Raw genomic sequence first — 26,850 nt, 5'->3', positions numbered from 1 at the left:
TTTTAGCAAAGTATTCTTGAAAGTATAGATAGTTCTGAAAGAAGTAGAACAGGAAAGGGAAGAGGGAAGAGAAGGAAGAAAAATTCATCAGAATTTCACTAGGCACCAACTAACTACTTAGAGCAAGCACTTTTATAATCAGAAAATTTCATCCAGGTTATTTTCTAAATGATTTAAAATATAATTTTACTATACCAAAGTTCAATATACAAATTAACTTTTCGAGAATCTACAATTTTAGTTGTTTCTTATTATTCTAAAATTTTAGTAGAATAATAATTAAATTAAGAAATAAAAGTGAGGTGAATAATTAATCCTGCTTCAACTCTATCTAGTCAATGAGTGTATGCAAGTAATGCAATGGAAACCAGTGAGTAATACAGGAAATAGTTTAACGGAAAAGTTTTGTTTGATAGAATAAAATGAGCTAAACTAAATTCTGGTAAATCTTTATTATAAAGATACAAAAAATTTTCCCTTTGGAGCAGCAAAAATCTTTATTGCCTGTTGTAAATACTTTAAAAGTACTTGGAAATACAGTGTAAGAGAAAACTAAGCAAAATATATAAATTAAATTATCTATTCGGCAATTTTCTTCCTTAGTTTCTATGGTATCCTAATAGCTTAAAGAATGGTTTAATATAAGAGAGAAGTGCACCAGATTTAAGTTATGCAGCTCACAACTTATTCTTTAGTGACATAGCATTCATCTTATTAATATTATTGAATTAATCAAGGTATTCCAGAGAAACAGAATGAATAGGATATGTGTGTATTTATGGAAAGAGATTTATTTTAAGGACTTCACTCCTGTGGTTATAAAAGTTGACACATTGAAAATCTGCAGAGTGGGTTATTAGGCTGGAGATTCGAGGAATTACTGATGCTGTACTTCAAGTTGCAAGGCCATAAGGCTGGATACCCAAGAAGAGTCAATATTGCAGTTAATGTCTGAAGGCCATCTGTTGGCAGAAATTCCTCTAGCTTAGGAGGAAGTCAGTCTTTTGTTCTATTCAGGCCTTCAACTGATTGGATGAGGCCCACCCAAATTATGCCGGGCAATCTGCTTTACTCAATTACTAATTCAAATGTTAATTCCATCTAGAAACACCCTCACAGTAATACCCAGAGTAATGTTTAACCAAATATCTGGGCATCTTGTAACCTAGCCAAGTTGACACATAAAATTAAGCATCACAATGACATAAATTGTATCTGATGTCTATTAAACAGTAGTTATTTTATGAAAAGAAAGATGAGCCTTTCAGTATAATAAGATAGAGAAAACTATCAAAGTTTTTTTTTTTCAGTCATTTATATCAAAAAGCTAATATCTGAGGTGGACATTTTTTTGGCTGACTAGCACTTTGACCCTCTTCTTTTGGGGCAGTGTCATTGGTGCATTTTGATGGGCGTCAAATTCCTATCTCCCACCAAAAAGGCCTGGCACTTTCTCCCATTGATTCCTGACAGCTGATACATCTGACCTAAAAACTGTTTATTGGATGCTCCTGCCCATGACTTTTATTCTGAAGTGAATATATAGAGAAGGGAGGAACAGTGTATGGAGGTGGTGTGCTGCAGTGGTTTGTAACTGACTCCAGGGTCTGGAGCTGGGGATGGTGGTGCTAGCAATAGTAGTTTCCAGTGCCCATTGAGGAAGCAAAACTGTAATCAGTCCCCTGACATGAAGATATTTACTCTGTTTTGTCTGTCTTAAATTGGTTGATTCCTTTCAATTTTCCAAACCTGTTCCTCTGGCTTGCCCATCATTTTTTGTCAACTATCTATACCCTTCTAATACGCATACATTCCATTTACGCTTATGGTAACCAGAATTAGCAACTAAGAACCCTGACCAATGTAGGAAGTTTCAAGAAAAGTTACTGTATATTTTATAAAGTAGTTATAGCATAGATGGGGCTATTTTGACATGTTAAAGAGCCTGGATTAATTTTAGAACATAGTGACTTGTGTACATTAACATCAGCCATCCCAAATCTGAAGACGGATAAAAGTTTCCCTCCCATTAAGAGCTGAATTATGTCCCCACAAAACTCATATATTGAGGATCTCACCCCCAGAACCTCTGAATGTGACTTTATTTGGAGATAGAGCCTTGAAAGAGGTGATTAAATTAAAATGGGTTTGTTTTAATTTAATCCAATATGACTGGTATTCTTATTAGAGGAGATTAGAACACAGACAACATGAAAGGACGACCACGTGAAGACACAGCAAGGAGTACATCTGCAAGTGAAGAAGAGAGGCTCCGAAGAAACAAAGCCTGACAGCGCCTCGACCTTGGACTTCTTGACTCCAGAATTGTGAGAAAATACATTTCTATTGTTTAAGTCACCCAATGTGGTATTTTGTTATGGCTCCCCTAATAAACTAATACACATGCCTTCAAGGATCTTACAGTTTAACAAAGGGAGATAAATATGAATAAGTATAAGAAAAAATAGATGTTAAGATATAAATTGCTTAGAGGGTGGGGAAAGATAAATATGGGGAGTTAGGAAAGAGGGGGGGTAGGAAACTGAGGGGGGGTTGGATATTATTTGTCTTATTTTAAAGCAAACTCTTTACTTCAACCTCATATAAATACTGGTTGTTTAAGATTAAGAAGAAATGAAAATGTGTTTGGCTAATTAACCTATCATCACAAATGAAATCCAAAAACAACAAACTATAAAGCAACTAATAAGGAAAAAAAAAAAAGCCTCAACATCTGCCTTTAAAGATTTGCCTGAGAGACGTTTTCTAACATATTAATATACCAACAAATACAAAAATTTATTATGTCAACAGATAGAATATAAAACTAATACAAACTATTCCAGCAAAGCCAGGTGGTAAAATTATGAATGTAGGCCATCAACTGAACATCCTGTGAAGAAAGAAGGCTATTAGCATAACTAAGACCAGAGTTCACAGTGAAAAGTTTAATGCTTTAGAAAATGTGAAAATTTTACTATAGAAAAAGTGAGGAGCACCAAAGAACAGTTTCTATGATTGTGCACACTCAGGTAGAGTTTATTGTTATATTAAGGAAGGTGTGGTAATCTCTTGGGGCACAATGGAAAACTTGGATGAAAAGTAAAAAAGATCATATGTCAATTATATCTCAATAAAACTGGAAAAAAGAAAACAAGGCCAGTTAGAAAAGAGAAAGAGAAGGTGAAGAAAATGTCAGTTAGCAAAATCTAACCTCCCCTGCTCCTGAAAAACATGTTCTAGATTATCAGCATTCCCTGTCCATATTCATAAGAAAAAGCTATTGAATCTTCAATAATTTCTGATTCTATTCAGATATTTTTGATTAACACCACAACTTTTTTGTATTAACATTAACACACATGGGATAAGAGTGTATCAATTTTTCTCTACTAATTACTCATCTGATGGAGTTTTTCAACTAAATCTATCCAAAGCTAATGGACAATTTCCCAGGAATTTTTGTATTTTTCCCCTATGATCAGGAAGAGGAATCTAAGATTTACCCTGAGTTGGAAATAAAATGTCTGTACATTCATAGTATAAGGAAAATTTTCTCATTGCTGACAAAGCTTTGGCATTGTATTATCATGAACTGTGAAGCATTTCAGATTTTATCCCTTTTTTCAAGCTATTTTGTTGACTTGCTGCAGTTTCATGGACTCTAACTGAAGTCGGGAGACTCCTAGGTCAGAGACAAACTAGTTTATTGCTCATAGCACATCGAGAGGCATGAACATCAACATTATCTGTGTCAGTTCCTCTTGCTCCCAAGTCCTATGGGGAATATGTAATGGACCCAGAAGACACCTGCACACAGAGTGGGTTGCATTGCAAAAGAGAAACTCAGGACCAAGGGTCCAGGCTTCTTGAGCAAGCAGTTAACAGGCCAATGCCCTTTACCTTGACAGCAGGCAGTTACATGACAGTCACGATATGGTCACCTTGACCTACTTAGTTGTCTATGTGACTATCTACAGAAACTGCCTAGTCTCAGGAGACATAGAAATCTGGCCTACTCAGCAGGAATGTGCTGGGACACTCAGGGAAATGACAGACCTGCCTCTTTGAACAATCCATTCCACACGTTCTTTGCAAAACTCAAATTTTCATGTGGATATATGACTCCATTGACCACTCTGATTAATGTGACTAGCAGAGCTTCATTCAATTTGTCTCATGCGGCATTTAATTAAGGTACTGTCAACAATAGCCAAGTAGCAGGATGAAGTCAATCTGAAGTATTGACTTTAATCATGCCCCCCAGGTTCCTGAAATCCCATAATCCATCAGGGTCTACCTTAGAAAGCTCTGGCTTTCTCCTTAAGGCTTTGATTTGACCTTTCCACTTGATCTGAGGCATTAATCCAGGTACAGCTGGATGTATTAAGGATGGTTCAGAATCTGCCATCTAGGGCAGTTCTGTCATCTATAACAACTCTGGCCAGTAAGTAGAGGTGGACCTGACTGCCTGCAAAGGCTCAGGTGGTGTCACTGATCACTTTACCTAGACTCAGGGACAAATTTCTTACCACTTTTTCAGAGTGCACATAAGAGTTACTTAGCCCTCTTGGGAGTTCCTCCAAGTAACTAAAGGTGACCCCATTTCAGAGAGATCACCACAGTCATCTGAAGGCTTTGTGATCTATTGGTGGTTCCTTAAACACTCGAAAGTCTCTTATGACCACATTAAGTGTGCAAGTTACTGTGATCTTGGAAGTGGAGAAATTAATGCCTGGCTTCCACACAATAAGTACAGTCCTGGGAATGAACAGAGTTTCCCTAGAAAATACTGATTAAAATTGTTGGGGCTTCCTAGTGGGACAAACCTAAGTCTGAGTACGCAGGTTAGCAGTGTCTCCAACATGGTGAAGAAGTCTCCTCACTTGGAGGAAAGTTACAACCAGTACACTGTGCAGGTATCTGCCTATAAACCTATTTCATGGTATTTAGCCTGCAAATCCCTCACAAATTCCTCCTCATTAACAGTTAATAAAGTGGAGGGTCACTTAATTTCCAGTTAACCATACAATCTGGTCGATGTGCTTGCTACGAATTTTCATTAACTTGCCTCAAATTCAGTAACTTGGTTGATAAGGCCCTCATCCTTACTTTTTCAGAAAGCTCAGTCCCTCTCAACATGCTAGTCTCATGAACAAAAACTGTCAAGAAATAGGAAGGGGCTGAGATTTTACCCTATGTGCAAGCTAACAAGCTAGCCAGCCACAGTTTCATAGTTGCTAGCATAAGGCACAAGACTCCTGGGTTAAAGACAAAGGATAATTTGTCACTCATGGCAATAGCAGTGACCAGAGTATCAGTATTATCTTTTGTGCTGCTGCCTTGAGTCCCAATTCCTGCAGGCTAAGAGGAAGAGGGTCAGATGAAATCCATACTTGCAATGGATTGCCTAACAGGAGAGGAACCCTGAATTTAGGGAACCTGAATCTTTTATTATGGGTGGCATGCATGCCTGCCCTTTGTTTCACAGGGAGTCATTTTCTCTATCTTCCAAAGCTGTTCACTATACAAACATCTTTGATCAGATTGTTTGGAACAAAAGACATAAAGTACTTCTGCTCTCAGGAAATTCAGAAACCCATGGAGAGTTGTGTCCCAACAGACACCTGTAGTCTCTTAGTAAACATTATCAGAAGCCACTAACTTCTAATTCAGATCTTACAGAAGTTAGGATTGTATTCAGCTGCATATAACAAAATCCTGACTGTAGTGGTTTAACCAAATGTACTGTCTGTTTTGGTTTGTTTGTTTGTTTCCTGAATAAAACCAGAAGTCCAGAGGTGGGCAGTCAGGTTTGGTACAGATATAAAGGAGGTCTTCAAGGAACATGCTCCCTATCCTCCTGTTCCACCATTCCTGTTATTTGGCATTCCTGTTGATGGCCCCAACATACTCCACCTCCATTTGCACAGTTCTGGTGCTCAGTGGAGAGGAGTGATTACTAGATTTAGTAATCACTAAATTTAAAAAATTTTTTTTAGTAAGGAAAGTTTAAAAATTGAGATAGGAAAGAAGTATTAAGATACATATATAGGATGATTAGGAAACACCAGTAAGTTAAGTTTTCCCAGACACAGTGTGCGTATAGAATTTTACTAAAAAGTGGGTACACGGAGATGGATTGAATCAAAGTAATACTACAAGGGTCACGGGCAAAGCATTTATCAATTAACAAGCTAACCAGGGCAACTTGAAAAGTTCAATGTAAATGAGTAATTTAGTAGATGAGCTGTGATTCAAAAATATTTTTTAACGAAAATGGGTGATTTTTATTACACAAATGCAGTTAAAATAGCACTAGAATCTTCACAGTTTGGTGCTACTATCCAGATTTAGGAGTTACAGCTTGTAATAAATACTGCGCAAAAATAGGCACAATTCTTCTGAGATCAGAATTCAGCTCAAGGCTGTTGTAGTTTGTGACAACACTGTACTGTTAGCTACTACACTTCTCTACATTATGTATTGCCTTGTGGAATTGCTAAATAGAACTTAACACCAAGAAATCTAAATTTCTTTAGAGTAGAAAGAAGCTTATAATTCTTTTATAGCAACTAAAACTTGACCTATCTGCTGCAGTTGATAGCAGGGTTTAATTTTTCGCGTAAGCTGAGACAATCCGTTTCTAAATACAGTCATGCACCCCATAACAATGTTTTGGTCAACGAAGGACCACATATATGACGGTAGTCCCGTAAGATTATATGGAGCAGAGAAATTCCTATTGCCTAGTGATGTTGTAGTGCAATGCATTACTCATGCGTTTGTAGTGAGGCTGCTGTCAACACACCTACCGCATTGCCAGTCACATCAAAGTATAGCACATACAACTACCTAGTCCCTAATCCTTGTTAATGATGATGATGAATGACTGTTACTTGTTTTTGTGTTTACTTGTGTACTTTTAATCATTATTTTAGAGTGTACTCTTTCTACTTATTAAAAAATTTTCTATAAAACAATATGCCAAGTTATGCTGGCAGCAGCTTTCATACATCTCATGTTTACCGCGTCTCTTGATTGCATCATTTCTCTTGTGCTTGATTTAATCTCCTGTCGTTTTCTACAATAACATGCTGTACAGGCTTGTATCCTAGGAGCAATAGGCTATACCATGGAGCCTAGGTGTGTGGTAGGCCATACCATCCAGGTTTGTGTAAGTGTACGCTAGGATGTTCCCACACCACGGAATTGCCTAATGGCTCATGTCTCAGACCCTATCCCCATTGCTAAGTGGTACATGACTATAGTCCTATTTCTAAATAATCCATTTATGTTTAACGGATCATTTCACTGAATAACCTCAGAAAAACTAAACATCTTCAAGGTTGGGAAAATAAGTTCATATGGACAGAGCAAGAACTAAAGAAAAAAAGTTTAAGAATAAAGACAATCCTCAATTATGCATTTTATGAATGGACCACGCTATCACTTTGTTTTCTTCTGTATATTGTCTAAAACTCCCTTTTTTTTAAATGGTAAAAATGTTTAAGAGAGAAGAGTTTGAAAATGGTAAATGAAGTTCGGAGCTTGTCAATAGGTTCAATAACTGATTCTACTTTTGATGACCTAAAGGTCATTATAGATGTTTAGGGACATAATGCTTGTGGCCTGCTCTTATCACTGGATTAAACTCCTCCAATGCCAGCTTCCAATGGTAAAATGCTTCTTTTGATTTAAAATTATTAAATAATAAACAATATAATAAGTTCCTCAACCAATCAAAATATGTGTCCAGGTTCTTCTCACAAGTAAAAGGTTAGGTGCTGTGGATGCAAACAATAATTATTACTACCATTATTATTAGTAATCATAATAATCTCATATTCATAGCTCTTTATTTCTTAAAACTATTCCATATTTATTTTCTTATTTAAACTATTCAATATGTATAAAATAAACCATTCTCCAAGTAATACTGCCCTATTTTACAAGTAAGGCAATTCAGAAAAAAAAGTTTAAGTAACTTGCCCCCAGTCATAGACACTAGAGATACAATTCTGTGCAAGACAGACATGTTTCCTCCTCTCCTGAAACTCTAGTCTAATGAGAACATTAAGAGAAGTTTTGGGCAACTATAACATGGTAAATGTTGAAGTAGAGGGGTACAAGTCACAACTACAATGTTAGGGGCACAGAAAACAGACTTGGGGGAAGGAGTAAAGTCAGCTCCCTGACTCAGCTTCACTTTCTTCACTTTCTTGAGTGAAGTCTCATTTCAGACTTCACTAAGTTGATTCTGAGAAGAACATTAGTTTCTACTAAATTAACCTATTCTATTCTTAGAATCTACCAAGCTGATTTGGGACTTGATACAATAGCAAAACTTTAAAAGTCAATACCATGCAATTAACTCTACTACCTCTAAGCTGATGTTTCTCACACTGTGCTTCCGGTACCAACTGCATCAGTTACCTGCGATGTGCTGTTTAAAATACAGAATTGCGGGGAGGGGAGGAGGATTACGGTAGATTTCGTTTCCTAAATGTCTTCAGGGTGAGGTCCAGGAAAACTGCTGTTTTAATGTGACCACGTTGGGGATTTTGAAGTCAAATAGTAAAATAAAGGGGTATCTTGGGTGGTGGCTCCAAATGGTTCCCACTTCAATAAGGCCTTTTTTCTTTTAATGAGGGTGTTGGAGAGAGTGTGCATTTGGAGAAAATTGTAAATGATATAGTTGGGATAAGAGTGCTTACATGGCAGACTGTCAGACCCCCACTCCTTATCTGAAAGGTGGTTGGCTTAGAGTAGCTGCTTGATAAATGTTGACTTGTTGAACACAGGGACACAGATATTCATAACTTTTCCAATCTTTTCTCTTAGCTTTCTGCCTCAGACTTCCAGTGCCCAGCCAGCAGCACTATAGTGGAGTAGCTAAAGTATGTGGATTTGGGAGAAAAACTGAATTCAAACCCCAGATCATCAACAGTTGAGACCACCAAGTTCCTCAATCCGTACGTATAAAGGAATAGAAATATGTCTCTGCGTTGTTGCAAGTCTCAAATGACTTAACAGGTTATTTATTATAAATAGGAATCAATTAAATACATTATAAATGCAATGGTTAGACCCGAGCCTAACACATAAGCGAGTTCCATAAATGCTCCTTCAAACCCAGGAAGTACACTATACTCCTTGACGTCTGTGATACGTAGGTTCCCTTAACAGGTCAGAACCTCAGTGCAATTATTGGTACAAAAAAAAAAAAACCACAAATAATAAATGAACAAAAAGAAAACCGAGGTGACCCAGTACAGAAGGGCCGTGGGGGACAGACTGGAGGGTCGTGGATTCCGGAAGGGTACCAAAGTGGTCTCTCCCCGCCTGGCTTACAGCACGTGGTCGGTAAGGGCGGGAGCTTCGCGACAGTGGGGGATGGGAGCGGCAAGAGACAACTCGAAAGGGGTCTGGGCGGCCAAGGCTTCGGTTGGGGAGGCGCCGACTGCGCAGGCTCAGGATAGGCGCAACCACTGTGCGAAGATCTGAAGGAGGGAGCGTTCCCCCACTCCAAGTTCCTTTTATCTACTTGAGCGAAACCCTTCCCTTTTTTTTCACTTTACAACTGTATTTTCCACCACCCTCTGAAAGTTGTTCACCAACAGAAGGGCTTTTATCCAAAGACTGAAGAGCGTTCTTTCCCTAGTTTTGCCCCTTCCTCCCCGCCGCGGAAGACAACAGTGGACACGTCCCACCTCCCCTCCGCGTCCGGAGGTGGTTTGACTTACCCCTCCCCCTCCCCAGTGTCGCGAGTTGGCGCCGCTGCCACCCCTGCTCCGCGCTTTCGGCCCTTCGGCCGGGCGGTACCGAGCCCTCGTGGCGCCCCCTTGTCTCCTCCCTCCGGCCTGCCCTTCCCCGCGGGACTGCCAGCCCCCACCTTCGCCCCAGTCCTTTTTTTCTCCCCGCCGAGTCGCGGCGGCAGCAGCAGGAGGAGCCGGAGCCCGGAGGCGGCGGTGGCCGGGGAGCCCATGGCGTACAGTCAGGGAGGCGGCAAGAAGAAAGTCTGCTACTACTACGATGGTGAGAGGCCGGGCCGGCGGGAGGGTGGGCGGGCAGGGCTGGGGCGCCAGGCCTGGAACCACGCCGGGCTCTCAGGCCGCCGTCGCGAGTGGGCGCCAGTGCTGAGGGGTGGGAAGGAGGAGGGACCGATGTTTGGCCGCATCTTAACCCGTTGCCGACCCGACGCTGTTAGTGGGAGCCCCTCCGCCGCTAGCGGCCCCGGGGGACTCCGCGGCGGTAGCCAGGTGGACGCCCCACTTTTACCTCCTGCCCCTCTCTTCAGCAGTGCAGTCCGCCGCCTCTGCGTCGGCCTACCCCAGCTTCATGGTGGTAGCGACGGGGACCGCCCTCCCTGGCGTCTCTCACTCCCGCCACTCTTGGGAGAGGACATTAGGGGGTGTCCTGCTTCGGCCTCCTGCACCCGACCCCTCCCCCCAGGTCGAAATATCTACCCCGGCCCAGGCTCCACACAAAGCCCGGCGGCCGCGAGAGCTCCGCCTCTTCAGTCCCCTGTGCTTCCCACCCCCATCCGCGCTGCTTTCTACCTCCCGCAGCCCCCCCGAGTCTGCTAGTCCTCGTGCCTTCTGCGTCCTCCGCCTCCAGCCTCACCCCGGACCCCTCGATCCGGGTCAGTGCTGCAAAGTAGTTACTGAGGGTGGTGGCCCACGTCCGGGTGAGGACACCCACTGGTGTTTTGCATGGGCTCCATCCCTCTCCTTTGTTCGCCGGGTTCTTTGAGCGCCACTTTCTCAGCATTCAAATGAAAAGGCTTCACTTCCTCAATAAAAATTAGGGTTTTCGAGTTTGAGGCAGTCTACGCGGGAAATACGACGTTGGTAGGGAAAGGTGGAGTTGTTTCTGCTTGTTTTGTTGATCAGACTCGATGGGTCTTGGCTTGCCTCTGAGAGGTGGTTACCACCCACTTCTTTGTTACTCTTTGTTCGATCAGGAAATACCACCCTGCTTTGGAGGTTTAGGAGAGCATTGGCATCTTGCTTGTGAAAACTGTTTCTAGGTGGTGGCAGTCCTGGTGTAGGAAAACTTTGAATAGTGCAGAAGTTCTAAATAATCAGGTAAGCTTGAGCTCACGTTACATATAGTAAGTAATAAAAGTCATTTTAATTTTAGGGGTGTTTTTAATTTGGAGTTGGAACAGTAACATTAAATCTCTGAATCCTGTTTCCTGAGCCAGCCTAAATGAGACTAAATCGAGTAGTCGCCTGTTCTACAGATTTCAAAAAGACATTAATATGGTAAAATGGTTATTAGTAGGTTACTCTCCAGAGAAGGAATTCTAAAATTTAACAAAGCTAGGCTTCACGACCTGAAAGTCCTGTCTAATTTGTCTGAAGCAGTACAAAATTTGGAAGCTGTTTCTTACTTATAGGTGTATTATAAATTACAACATCTTAGGTGGAAAGACCTTAGGGGACTGAGTCAGAATAAATTTGACTTTAATTTGAAAACGGCCATACTATATCAGTTCAGTTAGCAAGGATGAATCTTTTAATGCCTGTTTTTTAAATAAAATAACCACCTGTATCATTTACGGAAAAATGTAAAATCTTAACAGAAGAAATCCAAATTATCTGACTTTTTGGAAGCCAGTCCAAAATAGTAACAGCCATGTTTTAAAAATATTTTTTGAGAGGACCCCATTTATGTGTAATACAGATTGGTTTGAAATTATGCCATCGTGGAGGAGTGGAAAATGGGATTACATTTTAACATTATTAAAGTTTCTTATAATTCATTCTTTAATACTTCATGCATATTTTGGGTCACTTGTAAAACACTGGTCTTTGAATTCCTTCATCAAATTGGAAAGTAAATAACCAGGTATGTAAGTTAATTTTTAAAACTTGTTTCAAAGATTTAAAGATTGGTTCTTGTTGGAGCTTGGGGTAAAAGAGAAAGTTATAAAAAGGTTGGGGTAACTAGTGCTAAGACTCTTCCTGAAGCTGTTAGTTGCTGTTGACTCTGATAGGCTCTGATGAAGTAAGCTGTTTGTAACTTCTTGTCACCAAACTTGAACTGTAGAAAGAGGTACACTTAAGTAGCAGTTAAGTGTACAGCTGCCCATTTTTGGACACATTTATGATGAGCCTTTGTTGAGGGAATGGGAGCAAGCACTGGTCCCAAGGGCAGGATGCAGGATTGATAGGTAGAGTGGAAATAATTCAAGCCTGGTGATTGTGACTTAATACTTTATTGTAGACCATTCAACTGCTTTACTTGATGGCCAACAACAGGTGTATAACTGAATGTTTGGAAATTAATGATTAGGTTTACTGTCTTTAGTCTATGGTTCTTCCTTGGCTCATTTGTAGAATGGAATTTGCAGTTGCTTATATTTGGAATATTTGGGTTGCTGGGAGGACTAATAAAATATTTTGCAGAGATTATTAAATTGAATAGGCATCATGCTAATTATTAATATGTGATAGTATGCTAAGCTCTGCACATTTAATTACGAAAGTTTACATTTTTATTACCAAAACAACTATTTTGTCAACTTATGTATAAAAGTAGCAGTAATGGTATCTTTCTTTTTTTAATTGTGAAGAAAGAGGATGCAAGTAAAGCAGCTTCTGCACCAGAGAATTCTGTGACTCGAAGGTATATAACATGAATTAGATTGGGAGTGCGTAGTATCAGTAGTAATAGGGCCCAAATAATTTGCTAGGCTAAATTAACTAGTTTCAATTTGTTGGTAAAGGAAGTAGAAGGAAGAAAAATAAAAAAGAGTGGAGTAGTAAATTCTGTAATCATAGGAATACTACCTTTAGGCTTAATGGAAGGACCATTAGGCACATTTTAGTTGACACAGAGAAAATGCCTCGCAGGTGAAAGGGACGTCTAAAGACAGATTTTTTTCTGTACACTTTACAGTCTTCAGTATTGCACCCTTTAGATCACTGGAATGCTAGTTCCAAGTGAACCTCCAGGCATTGATGAATGAGGTATCCTTAAACCTTTGAAAAGTAAGAGAAGTTCTTATTTCTCTTACTATAGCTATTGATTCATGCCTCCCAAGTTTCCAAAAACATACTTCTAAAACTTGGTCATCTTGTATATATTGCAACATTATTAATCTGTAAAATGATGGTAGCTAGTCACTGAGATCCCTTCTGGCTTTAAAATGATATGATTTCTGTGCTTAAATGTAATTAGCAAACCAGCTGTGTTTGGCCATGATTACAATACTCATGTTTTTAATTCTTTATCTAGAAATGAGAACTAGTCTTTCTTTTGACTTGAACTTGAAGCCAATTACATTTAGTGCCTGTATTCAATATAATAGGGCTGTGTTTACAGTTGACCCTTGAACAACGTGGGTTTGAAATACATGGATCAACTTATACACAGATTTTTTTTCATTACATATATAGTCAACACTCCATATCTTTGGTTTCGCATCTGTGGACTCAACCAATTAGAGATGCAAAGGACCTACACTGTATGTATTGTTCTATGCCATTTTATATAAGGAACTTGAGCACCTGGAGGTTGTATCTGCGGGAAGTGAGGTAGGGGGAGAATGTCTTGGAACCAATGGCTTGCAGATACTGAGGGAGAACTATAGTTAAGTTATATGTGGATTTTCAGTTGCACAGGGGTGGGTGTCCCTAACCTCTACATTATTCAAGAGCCAACTGTATACATAATTTATATAAGTATATACATATTGCTCTCTGCTAAATTTTTTATTCCTCTGATTGGGTGCTTGGAGACAAGTGGTTCAGAGAAAAGCACTCAACAGTATACAGAGACAGAATATAAAAGTTCATACCTTCCAGTATATTCCTAGTTTTCTCTGGCAGATTATAAGAATTCTACTTGGCAGTCAATTAGTGACAAATTTTCTTAGACTTTTTATTATTGGTGCCAGTTTCTTCTGCTAGATACCCTTTAATACAGCTGTTTGGGTTCTTAGCTGTACCGTGTTTGGCCAAAAATAAGACTTAGCCGGACAATCAGGTCTAATTCGTCTTTAGGAGCAAAAATTAATATAAGACCCAGTCTTATTTTACTATAAGACCGGGTCTGTAATATAATATAATACCAGGTCTTATATTAATTTTTGCTCCAAAAGATGCATTAGAGCTGATTGTCCATCCGGCAAGGTCTTACTTTCAGTGAAACAGTAGTATAAATATGATCCATAAAATAGGTAATCATTTCTTTGGGAGCAAATCAGAGTACTGAATGAATTACAGCAGCAGTTCATAAATACCAGTGGTCTTAATTATACATAATTATTTAAACATAGTAGAACATAACTCTTAAAATAGGACTTGAGTTGGTTAGAGCGCCAGCTCTTAACAAGGTTGCCAGTTCAATTCCCACATGGGATGGTGGGCTGCGTCCCCTGCAACTAAGATTGAAAACGGCGACTGGACTTGGAGCTGATGGGCCCTGGAAAAAACACACTGTTCCCCAATATTCCCCAATTAAACAAATTCTTTAAAAAAAAAAAAAAAAAGACTTGAGGTTTTCTTATATGTGGGTCCTCTTCCCCCAGATATTCTTTACCTCTCACTTCCTTCAAATTTTATCTTATCAGAGAGGCTTTTCCACTATTACCTTAATCCCCATTACTGCTTTTGTCCCTATCACTTGTACCACCTAACAACTTTTGTGTTTCTTCCCACTAGACTATAAGCTTCATGAGGTCAGAGAGTTTGTTTTGCTTGTGTCTGTACCTCCACCATCTAAATTTTGAAAGGTTAAAAGGTTTTTGAATTGTTGATGAATAAATGATTAATACCTTATATCTTTATAGAGAGAGCATTTTCATTTAACATTCTTTCTAATTCTTACAATCACTGAATTACAGACAGGTAGGATTAGAGGCATTTTGTCTACTTTACGATGAAAATAGATTGATATCCCTGTGCTCTCCTTAGTCCACCCCTTATGCTTTTCCACATTGACTAGTTTTAATATCCAAGGAGAGGTCAACACCTGGTACCTACAGATGCCCCCTACCTCCACCCTGGTGACATAAGAGTGGGATCTATTTTTCACTGCTACAAAAAAAAAATGTATCAGTAATTACTTCTTTCCGTTAACAAAAACTTTAAATGCTCCTAATGACAGATCCTTAAAGGCAGCAGTTGGAAATGGGAGGAGGTAGTAATCATAACAATCCTGAAACATGGATAAGCCAGATATAAAAGTTGCAGTATAATGATGTTTGTACTGGTTGAAAAGTCTTATACTTCTGTATTTCAATAGCAGTCGGCTTATACTTTTTCATTATGCCAGTTTTGGGTTCAGAAATATCAAATAGGCTTAATGTCTCTATTATGTGTCAGGTAGATAAAAGATTATTTTAGTCTTAAGAAGAAAATAAACTGTTAAATAGTAAGAGAGGATACCTTTGTTAGGTAATCAGACAAAGTAAGGCCTGAAGGAAGAGAATGAGCCAACCATAAAAGAGTTTTCCTATATAAGATGTTGCAGACCACAACGGCCAGGTAGTTAGAAAGAACCTGGTATATTTAACCAAAGGAAGCCAAGAGGAGGACATGGGGGAACTGGGGGGTGCCGGACTAGGTAGTAAAGGGCCAGACTACACAAGACTGTGGTAAGAGATTCGGAAAGCCATTGAAGGATTTTTAAGTAGAACTCTTGCAAGTGGAGAAAGGATGGTAGAGTGATAGAATGTAAGACTGAGAGCAAGAATTAAATGCACGTTGTCCACATAAAATGTAATGGTTGCGGGTGGTAGACATGGACACATTTAATGGAGGTTTTGGAAGTAAAACCAATGAAACTTGGTGGATTGGAAATGGAGTGGGAACTGGGTAATGGTGGTGCACAATAAAGGATGGTGCACAATGAAGTTTGCTGGATTGAGCACTAAGTACTCATTCCTGAGAAGAGCATTTAGGGCAGCACTGTTCTGACTTACTGAAGTGCCCAGAACAGTGCCTGGCCCATGGTAGGCTCTTGATTTGTTAAATGAATGAATGAACTTGAGAAATCCTAATGTTTAAAGGTTTGTCGGAATGACGACGGGTAGGAGTAGAATTCAGGAAAGTGGTACTGTGGAAGTCAAAACTCAATGTTTCAAGGAGAGGAGTGGCCAGTTTGTTAAAGCTGCTGCTAGTGGGCTAGTCTGGAAGACAAAAATAATACAATAGCTTTCTTTGTTTTTTCCCCCTGTGTTTTAGTCAGCTTATCTTTAGAAGTAAAGGTACGTTTCACACTCCTGAAATCCAAAATGATCTGAAAATTGAAAAAAAAATTGTAACTCATTTGGAATCAAAAGCTTAACCTGAATTAACATTCATGATCTTTTTTCCATTTATTGTGAACATTCACACATTTTTGCTGGAGAAACATTAAGGTTTGATAATAGAATGCTGCCCAGACATTTCGTCCTGGTAATTCTTACACAGAGGCAGATGGAAGTTATGTGACGAGTAGAGTTTCTTTATTTACCTTTGGTAGAGATGGTAACTTAGAAATACCTTCCTTACATTAACTTGGATACATGTTGCTTTGTAACTCTAATGGGCTTTCCCTATCTAAAAATTCATTGAGACTAGGCTGCTGTCAAGGAACTGTATGTAACCATGTAGGGCAGACTTTATAGCAGATCCTTCCTTGGAAAGTAGTTTGTTTCCTGCATTTTTATAGCCTCTGAATTGTGATAAATGAAGAGGAATGTCACATATCCCTATAGCTCTGCTTTGCTACGTGTCTATATTTTCTTAGTTTTGTAATTGTTAGTACCTGCCTTAAGAAAGGTGGCTTTCCTTAATGACTGTTTATATATGAATTTTTTTCAGAAGAGAGCTTGTGTTGAAAATGAGGGGTTAAGTACATTAGAGGTGTGATACCAACAAGATCAAGTAGTTGTATTATTAGAAACAGTATTAGGAACAGGTGAACATACTATTATCAAATATATGGAAAAGAAAAACAAGTTTTTGAGTTCTCAGTTTCCACTAAACAAACAAAAAAGATATGTATTCATGCAGGATTTTGAAAAATGTTTTGACCCTGAAGGTGAGTAAATGGCATTCTTTATCCCTAACTTCTATTGTATAAACCCATGTTGAAATGAATGACTTCAAGCCATTAAAATCAGTTTGGCTGTCCAAACAAAATTTTGGAATTGCTTAATTAAAGTTAGAATTAGCTAGTAATAAAAGTAATTTCTAATTTAATAAAAGCTATTGTAAAAAGTGCCTGTCACATTAGAAAAAATAGATGTATTTAAGAGACTTCCTTAGCATTTTATTACAGAAACATTGGCGCTTTACCTGAAAATACTGATTTTATTGAAATTTGTAGATGAAAATAAGTGATTTTGGTGTTAATTTTAAGATCTTATGCATAAGTTTTAAGACATTGGGGTAGAAGATGTTATGAAAAGATAAGCTAGGAATTACAATTCAGTGGTGAAGAATGAGACAAAATACCCTTACTTCCTCGAAAAATGTCATGAGTATGTCATCAGAGCAAAACCTATTTAGGGTCCAAATTTCAGTTACCAAAATTTCCGTTATAGAGTCATATGGGCATAGAAAGTTTTAGCCCCCATAATACCAACTATAAAGGATTTCTGGGATGCCAGTGAATCGTCCAAGAAGCAATATTTGCTGTAAAATTTTAAAATCATACAAGTGAACTCAGAGAATTTATTTTAAGCATCTGAATTTGCCAGCAAATGCTAAAAGCAGGTATCATTTTAAGGAACAAAAACTGTTTGTGAGTGAGTAAAGTATTTCATTTGGGCTGATCCTAAATAAGAAATTTTGGTAAGCTGTAAATCGAAAAACTTGATTGCCTTAATAAATAAACATAATGTGTTAATGGAGTCATCAGCATGTAAAAGTGTGTATAAATGTATCTTGGTTTTCTAATAGTTTGAAAGTAGCAAAATCTAGTCATTTAAGATTTTAAATAAATCTTATTTAGGTTGTAAATCCCTTAATGGTGAACATACATAATTTTAGATAGTTCATGCAGATTCTCTTGTCTGTATTGTTCAGTTTGTATCTTTTCTATTTTAGGTGATATTGGAAATTATTATTATGGACAGGGCCATCCCATGAAACCTCATAGAATCCGCATGACCCATAACTTGCTGCTAAATTATGGCTTATATAGAAAAATGGAAATATACGTGAGTATACCTTTTGGTAAATACTCAGCACGCTTTTTTTTTTTTTTTTAAGTACTACTTTGAAACTTTATTATTCCCCTTGGTGGAGGGCATTTAGCAGACAGATAAAAGATCTGGAAGAAGACAGAAACTACTGTTTCTGTTTTATTCTACAAAGAAAGCAAAGTGTGGGAGCTGTAGCCTCTTTTTTCTCTCTTCTTTCAACTCTTGTAAAGTTTCCCCTACTCCAGGTTTTTATATTTCTAGAGAACAACTCTATTTAGCATACTAAGTATTTTTGTTACAGTAATTATTGACGTGTCTATGCTTACAAAGAGTTGATTTGGGACTATTACGAAAGTTAATCCTACAAATATTTATAGGCATATGGAATACTGTGTTGGTGGGCAAACAATACAAAACAAAGATACAACTGCCTTAAATGTTTTTGTAGATAAAGATGGGAGTACATATAAACAGATACAAGACACAACAATTCTTATCTATTTGGAGAGAAAAGAAAGACTTGAAGCAGTTAACAGTTTTGGGGTATATATGTGAGTTATTTTCTTTAGATATAGACATTTAGAGAAGAGGCAGAGTTAGATAGGATTTTTAAGCAGAAAACCTTTTGGAAGAAGTGTGTCATAAACGAAATGGAGCTCATAAACGAAATGGAGCTCTTCAAACAAGGATGATTAGAATAGGCAAAGGAAAAGAGATTGTGAACGAAGACTTAAAATGGAGAATGAGTCTCATTCTGGGAGGTCATTGAAATCAATGAATATAGAGCAGGTTTATGATAGAAAAAGAGAAAGTCAAATTTATGAACATGTATTTGATTTGTATTTCCACAAAAATAAAAGGAGTGATTAATTCATATTTGGTGTTAGACTTGTCTAATGCTTTTTAAAGAGTATAAATTAGCTTTGGAATTGACAATTGTTAACTAAAACACACATGTATACGTTTGGATTAGTTTTGTAATTTTTGTCTTTTGTTCTGGAAGACCTATTTCTTTTGAGAGGACTCTTAGGGGAAGTTGTTTACTTTGTGTTTGATAACTCTGATATAACCAGTTGTAATTCCACAATTCTGACATTTATTTTTCTTCACAGAGGCCCCATAAAGCCACTGCTGAAGAAATGACAAAATACCACAGTGATGAGTACATCAAATTTTTACGTTCAATAAGACCAGATAACATGTCTGAGTATAGTAAGCAGATGCAGAGATGTACGTTTCTATGTTAAATGTATATTATGTGTGTGTATATATATATATACATATATATATATAATTAGTATTGATAAGTATAAAGAAGTATTTTTGGACACTTATAATTAGAGTTATCCAAATCTAGGTATTTTTTCTGATCTAAAATAAAATAGTTTTAATTATTTATTGACTTGAAAAGACAATGTACAAATACTACAGCCATAATACTTTTGAAAAAACAACCTACTGAAGTCTTGGTCTGCCAGACTGCCAACGAGCTGTTTGGATGTTCCCGTTCTTTATTTTGATCCCAAGTTAACTTTGGAATAATGGATATTAGTAGGGAGACCTCACTCCCCTGCTTTTAAAAAAAATGATTATACGTTAATTGGCCTTGGCCTGGTGTATATACCCCTTGTCCTCTATTTGTATGCTTTAGTTAATCTGGACTGTAATACATATACTCTGCTGCTTCCCTTTATTGTAATATTAATGAAGCTTTTCATTTTTTTCTACGTAATGTTCTCCCTTATTACAGATTAGTTGGCTTGAAGGTGGAATAGACAATGTCATCCTAAAATAATTGGAACTGTCTTTTAAAGTTTGATATTGAATTTCATTCTCATCAGAGTTTTTATTGATGAACTTCAGTAGTGATTTTTTTAAAAAGAACAGTTTCAATAATACTAAATTAAGTGTAGTTGCTAGAAGTTTTATAGTCATAGAACTCCATATACATTGCTACTATATGTTATTTCATTCTATTCAATAAAATGCTATAATAAATAAAATCTGTTTTTAATGGATGTTCAAGTCAGGCTTAGATTAAGGAGTCATGGGTAGATCTAGGGCAAATTAATTAAAAGATTGATTTAAAATTTACATAATACTTAGTTCTATAAGATTATGAACATATCTGAGAAACTAAAACTTATTCATTGTAGTGCTAATAAATTAAGGGTGTATGAAACTATTATAAAATAATGACCCTTATAGAACAGGTTATAATTTTGGGGGTGGGGAGACACTAAGAATGAGTTAATGTGTATACATCTAAGTCCCTTTCATTCTCTCAGTACTAAGGAACTAGATATGTTGTGATGTGTCATGTATCTATGTTTTGTTTCCTTGTACCTTAAGTACCCCTTCCTTCTGTATCACGGCTGTCATGAATCTAGTTAATTCTTACCATGTTTCAAGATCAAGGTTAACCATGGGCATAGGCAACCAGCTATTGTATCTTTTTAATACTCACTAAAATACATTTCAAGGTTATGGATGTTCTGTGTTCTTAAGGCGTTTTTTAAAAAGTAAGTCATAAAGCAAATGAACTTATTTATACTTTTTAAAATCTTGATTAATTTATTGTCATATATTTGAGAAATTTAAGTCCATGTTTTAATGTAATAAAGGTAAATACTTTTTATTTTTATAGTTATTGATTTCTTATTAATAGAGCAGAGTGGACTAGTAATACTGGTAAGATTTGGTGGTGGTGTTTCACATTCTTTAATTACCCTGGATAAAATGATAAATCATATTTTGAAATTGTAAACTTTAGATTACTTCTATAATGTGTATGTTTTATGTTTATACCAAACAAAAAGTTATTGTAGGAAGTGTTTATTGTAAGAAAAAGCTATTACTAATTCACAGAATATGTTGAAATTAATGAAATTCATCTTTCATAGTTAATGTTGGAGAAGATTGTCCAGTGTTTGATGGACTCTTTGAGTTTTGTCAGCTCTCAACTGGTGGCTCAGTTGGTAAGTGTCCTGATTCAATCAGACTTAAAAGTTGATTTAAACTTGGTATGGGCCTTTTAGAAGTTATTCCTTTAAAGCAAAAATGTTAATGCTGGTGGATTTTGATAATAAAAAGTAGTCAGTATGTTTATAGTAGAATACAATTGTCTTTGACTCCAACATTTTTGACTTTTAGTTTCTTCTTTCATTGTATTTTCGCTTTGGGACTTCTTTTTCCTCCCTCTCTTCTAGCAACCGTACTCTCATTTAATCAGATCACAGCTATAGAAAAAATATTTATCTAAAGAGAAACTGCTGTTAGATCCCTAGAAAATGATCTTTGCCTTTTATGGCATACTTTTTCCTAAAAGACTTTTTATCTAGTTACACTAACTTTTTTAATTTTAAACATTTTTAAAGTCTATCCCATCCTGTTTCTTAGCTGGAGCTGTGAAGTTAAACCGACAACAAACTGATATGGCTGTTAATTGGGCTGGAGGATTACATCATGCTAAGAAATCAGAAGCATCAGGATTCTGTTATGTTAATGATATTGTGCTTGCCATCCTTGAATTACTAAAGTAAGTTAACTTGTATTGATATTTTTTTCTATGAAAAAATTTTTTAATTAAAACAATAAAACCTGTGTCTTTTTAAAAAACAAGTTAACGGTACGTTGAAAATAGTTAATGGTGAATCTTTCATTACAAACCATTGTGGAGACAACAGGAAATTGGCCTAACCCTTGGATTGTTAAGAATGAGAAATGCATTTAAATGCCTTTTTAAAAATAGTAGTAATAGTTTGGCAATTTAGATTTGAGTTAGTTTCGACTAATGAAAAATGGCATGAGCCTGGAAGTTAATGTTCTAATAACATTTTGTAAATTTTAACTTTTGAAAGCAAATATTGGAAACTTGGGTTAAAGGAAACTTGGTTACCTATTGAATTAAATGTAGGTAGCTGCCTAGATTCCACGTAAAATAAGGCTATCTATTCTCTAAAAATGGATATTATTATGTCTTAAGTTGGTAAAAGAGTTAAAAGTTATCCTTGGCTGCAGCTTGAGAGAGCTGTCTGTAGAGTTCACAATACTTGTGAATTTGGAGAGTTACAAAGTTAGATCTTTTTTTAACCATCATCAAACCTAGTAGGTCTTAGCAGATTCCACTTGATTGTTCTGAATTAGTGCTTTCTCCCCTTTGAAATGTTCTTACCTGCAGTTAGTTATTCCATGAATACTATTTTTAGACTGGTTTTTCAGTCACTTAAAATCTGGTATTGACTCAAATAAATAACTGTCCTGTGTTCGTTAACTAATCAAGAGCCAAGTAAAACCACTTAAAATCCTTTGTCTTGTTTTTAATTTTCTATTGATGTTAGTTTCTGTGTCTTCATCTCTGAGCAACAAGTTTTTGCTCACATGCTAGTCTTAAGCAAGTTTAATTACTCTGCACACATTTGTTCAATTGATGCAATTAAACATGATTTAATTGACTGTTAAACAGCTTATGAGCCACTCAGAAACTTCTTGCTCACAGCTTTATTTTTATGAAGAAATTCTGCTACGATGAGACATTTTGTTTTTATATCCTAAGGTTTCTGGATGTTGCTTTCCTGTGAATTGAGAATATTCTTATGAATGCTTAGTCTGGCAATGTCAGTTTATATTCTTTTAACAGTCATGGTATCCTTGTAAAATAAACACAGTGCTCTGCCATCTAATTCAGTAACAATCCTCACTTCACTGTGGTTTAAGATTTTTAAAGGGTGACATTTGAATATTATTTTCCTTTTTTTCTTGTTTTGACTTGGATATGCACTGGTAATAAGACGTGGTTTGTGATACATGTGATTTCTTAAAATGCATTTGAGTTATAACAGGGTTACTGCGATATGTAGTGTTCCAAGGAACAGTGAATTGATAAGAGTGCCACATGTACTCTTTCCATCTCAACAACTTACCTCTGCATTTGTAGTTGAAGCCCAAAGGAAGCCATAAACAAATGAGCATGACTGTATTTCAGTAACACTTTATGGACATTCTAATTTTAATTTCATTTAAATGTTATATATCATGAGATAATCTTGTTTTGATTTTTTTCAGTCATTTGGAAATGTAAAAACTATTCTTAAAGGTTATACAAAATTGAGGCCATTGACCATTTGGGTCTATGGAGCATAGATTGTTAAGCGCTATTTTATAATATTGAAGATTTACTAGAGGTTTTAAAGGAACAATTTTCAATATGGTATAATCTTTAGTTATTAATATATAGAAACGTACTATGTTTTTAAGCTCATGGGAGATTTCACAGAGCTTGTAAATGTATTTTTTCCATCTACATTGGGCCTAAAGGAGGATTGAAAGGTCTGAATCTCAATTCTCCTTAGCAACTGCAGGAATGCAGTGGTGCTGGTCTCCTGGGAGCAGCAAATTGCCCATATCTGCCCATGCTGCCACCTGGAAAATTTTTGGTGACAGGTGGGCAGCCCTAGGTCACACTGCAGCCTTTCTTGGGTGGCTCTCCGGTCTCCATGGGCAAAGGTGAGCAGCAGTTGGTCACAGTGTTGTCTGGACTTTTGCATAGTGGCCATAGGCTTGGCACTAGAGCGACTGAATCTGCATTAACTTTGTGAACACTACCCACCCCAGCCCAGTGACTCCCAGAGATCCTATCCTATCCAACTCTGGAGGCATCCCCAGGGGCACTGTCAGCATCAGGACAGCCAGCCCAGCACAGCACACCTGAGGAGACTATTTCAGCGGCTGAGCTTTATGGGTAGCTGGCAGGTGGCAGCAGGTCTAGGGGGATCCTGGGCCTTTTGCTAAGCTTCCCTGGGCCCGATACTGGTGGCAAATTGCCTTGGATCACAGTGAGGCCATCCCCATATGCCTCCAGAACCAGCACAGACAGAATCCAACAACATATAGCTTTGTAACTCCTACCAGGTTGCCCTGGGCTGATCATAGACAGTGCCTTAACTTGGCCTGCCCAGGAGCCCTCCCAAGAGGCACCAGAAACAACATACCCAGAAGCAGACTTCAGACCAAAACAGAACACCACTAAATTAGCCTCACAAGCAATACACCGAAAGGCTGGTCTCACGAGGCAAAAGTGCCGCTGGGGTGAATCCCTTCTCTGAGGGGTCAGACGCCACACAGCAGCACATACACTGTGGGCATAGCCAATCCTTGCAGCCAGTCAGCCTGCGAGTCAGTCCCACCCACTGACATGCCAAAAGCAATTAAGGCTGAACTGTAACAGGAGAGTACACAAAACACACATGAGGGACACTTCTGGAACACGCACAGGTGATCAGGGAGACTGTACTACTGAACCACACAGGACAACTGCTACATAACGCTACCTGGCAAAGAGTGAGAGATATAGAACATCTACCCACTACATAGAAACGAACACAGAGTGGCAGCCAAAATTTGGAAACAAACATGTCCCAAATAAAAGAACATGAGAAAACTACAGAGAAAGACCTAAATGAAATTGAGGCAACCAACCTACCATAGACAGACTTCAAAACACTGGTTATAGGGAGGCCAGTTGGCTCAGCTGATTAGAGCACAGTGTTTATAACACCGAGGTTGCCAAGTCTCAGATGGGCCAGTGAGCATCGCCCTCCACAACTAGATTGAAAACAACTTGACTTGGAGCTGAGCTGCACCTTCCACAACTAGATTAAAAATAATGACTTGACTTGGAGCTGATGGGTCCTAGAAAAAACACACTGCTCCCCAATATTGCCCAATAAAAATTGACAAAAAATAACCTGGTTATAAGAATGCTTAAGGAACTTAGTGAAAAGTTCAACAAAGAAATAGTAAGCATAAAAGACATCAAAACCTTAAAATAGAACCAGTCAGAAGTAAAGACTGAAATAAGTTAAATGAATAATACATTAGATGGAATCCACAACAGATTAGATGAAGCATAGGATCTAATCAGCGATCTAGAAGACAAGGTAGCAGAAGACACCCAATCATAACAGCAAAAAGAAAAAAAGAATTTTAAAAAAACATAGTTTAAGGGACCTCTGGAACAACATCAAGCGTAACACCATTTGCATTATAGGAGTACCAGAAGGACAAGAGAGGGAGCAAGAAGTTGAGAACCTATTTGAAGAAATAATGACTGAAAACTTCCCTAACCTGGCAGAGGAAATAGACATACAAGCCCAGGAAGTGCAGAGCTTCCCAAACAAGATGAACCCAAAGAGGCCTGCACCAAGACATCTAAGTACAATGGCAAAGGTTAAAACAGAATCCTAAACACAGAAAGAGAAAGATAACTAGTTACTTACAAGGGAGCTCCTATACGATTATCAGCTGATTTCTCAACAGAAACTTTGCAGGACAGAAGGAAGTGGCATGAAATACTCAGTGATGAAAAGCAAGGACCTACAACCAAGACTGCCTAGCAAGGCTATTATTTAAAATGGAAGGAGAGATAAAGAGCTTCCCAGATTTAAAAAAAAAAAAAAAAAGGCGCTATAACTATTCAGTATCATCAAGCCAGTATTACAAGAAACATTAAAGGGACTTGATTAAGGGGGGGATGGGGAACAGACCAAAAATAAGTAATAATTATGGCAATAACTATGTACCTATCTATAATCACTTTAAATGTGAATGGATTAAATGCTCCAATCAAAAGATAGGGTAGCTGAGTACAGGACCCAGACATCTGCTGTCTATAAGTGACCCATGTCAGATCAAAAGACACAGATTGAAAGTACAGGAATGGAAAAAGATATTTCGTGCAAATGGAAACAAAAAAAGCTAGGGTAACAATACTGATTGCAGACAAAATAGACTTTAAAATGAAGACTATAATAACACACAAGGACATTATGTGATAAAGGGATCAGTCCAACAAGAGGAAATAACCTAGTAAACATCTATCATGTTTCCCCGAAAATAAGACATAGCTGGACATTCAGCTCTAATGCATCTTTTGGAGCAAAATTAATATAAGACCCTGTCTTATTTTGCTATAATAAAAGACCCAGTCTTATATTAATTTTTGCTCCAAAAGACTCATTAGAGCTGATTGGCTAGGTCTTATTTTCGGGGAAACACAGTATGCACCGAACATAGGAGCGCCAAAATATATAAAGCAAATATTGACCAACATAAAGAGATCAACAATAATACAATCATAGTAGGGGATTTTAACACCCCATTGCACCAATGGATCTTCCAGATAGAAAATCAACATGGAAATAACAGCTTTAAATGATACACTAGACCAGATGTATTTAATTGGTATTTTTTAACATTCCACACCAAAGAAGCATAATATACATTCTTTTCAAGTGCACATGAAACATTTTCCAAGATGGATCACATATTAAGGCCACAAAACAAGTCGCAATAAATTCAAAATTGAAATCATAACCAAGAGTCAGTCCTCTCTGACCATAATGGTATGAAAGTAGAAGTCAATTACAAATAACCTAAAAACCACACAAACACATGGAGGCTAAATAACATGCTACTAAACAATGGATGGATTAACAGATCAAGGAAGAAATCAAGATCTCTTGAGACAAAATGAAAATGAAAACACAACAACCCAAAAATCTATGGACACAGTGAAAGTAGTCCTAAGAGGGAAATTCATAGCAATACAGGCCTACGCTACTTCAAGAAACGAGAAAAAAATCTCCAACAATTTAACCTTACACTTGAACTACCAAAAGTACAGCTAACAAAGCCTAAAGTGA

At 37.5% G+C, this 26,850-nt stretch overlaps 1 protein-coding gene across 1 annotated transcript in view; it reads left to right on the top strand.

Annotated features, from left to right (window-relative positions):
• Nucleotides 1–9,702: 9,702 nt before the first annotated feature.
• HDAC2 (histone deacetylase 2) overlaps nt 9,703–26,850 on the top strand; it is a 34,790-nt gene continuing 17,642 nt past the window's right edge. The window contains exons 1-5 of the mRNA XM_033102899.1: nt 9,703–10,038; nt 18,051–18,163; nt 19,261–19,378; nt 21,052–21,126; nt 21,548–21,686. Coding sequence (XP_032958790.1) covers nt 9,987–10,038; nt 18,051–18,163; nt 19,261–19,378; nt 21,052–21,126; nt 21,548–21,686 — 497 coding nt within the window. The 5' untranslated portion in view covers nt 9,703–9,986. The remainder of the gene's footprint in view (nt 10,039–18,050; nt 18,164–19,260; nt 19,379–21,051; nt 21,127–21,547; nt 21,687–26,850) is intronic.

Source organism: Rhinolophus ferrumequinum, chromosome 3, assembly GCF_004115265.2.
Source record: "Rhinolophus ferrumequinum isolate MPI-CBG mRhiFer1 chromosome 3, mRhiFer1_v1.p, whole genome shotgun sequence".
In the NCBI taxonomy this organism is placed as follows: domain Eukaryota; kingdom Metazoa; phylum Chordata; class Mammalia; order Chiroptera; family Rhinolophidae; genus Rhinolophus; species Rhinolophus ferrumequinum.
This window is presented reverse-complemented; position numbering and strand designations above follow the sequence as displayed.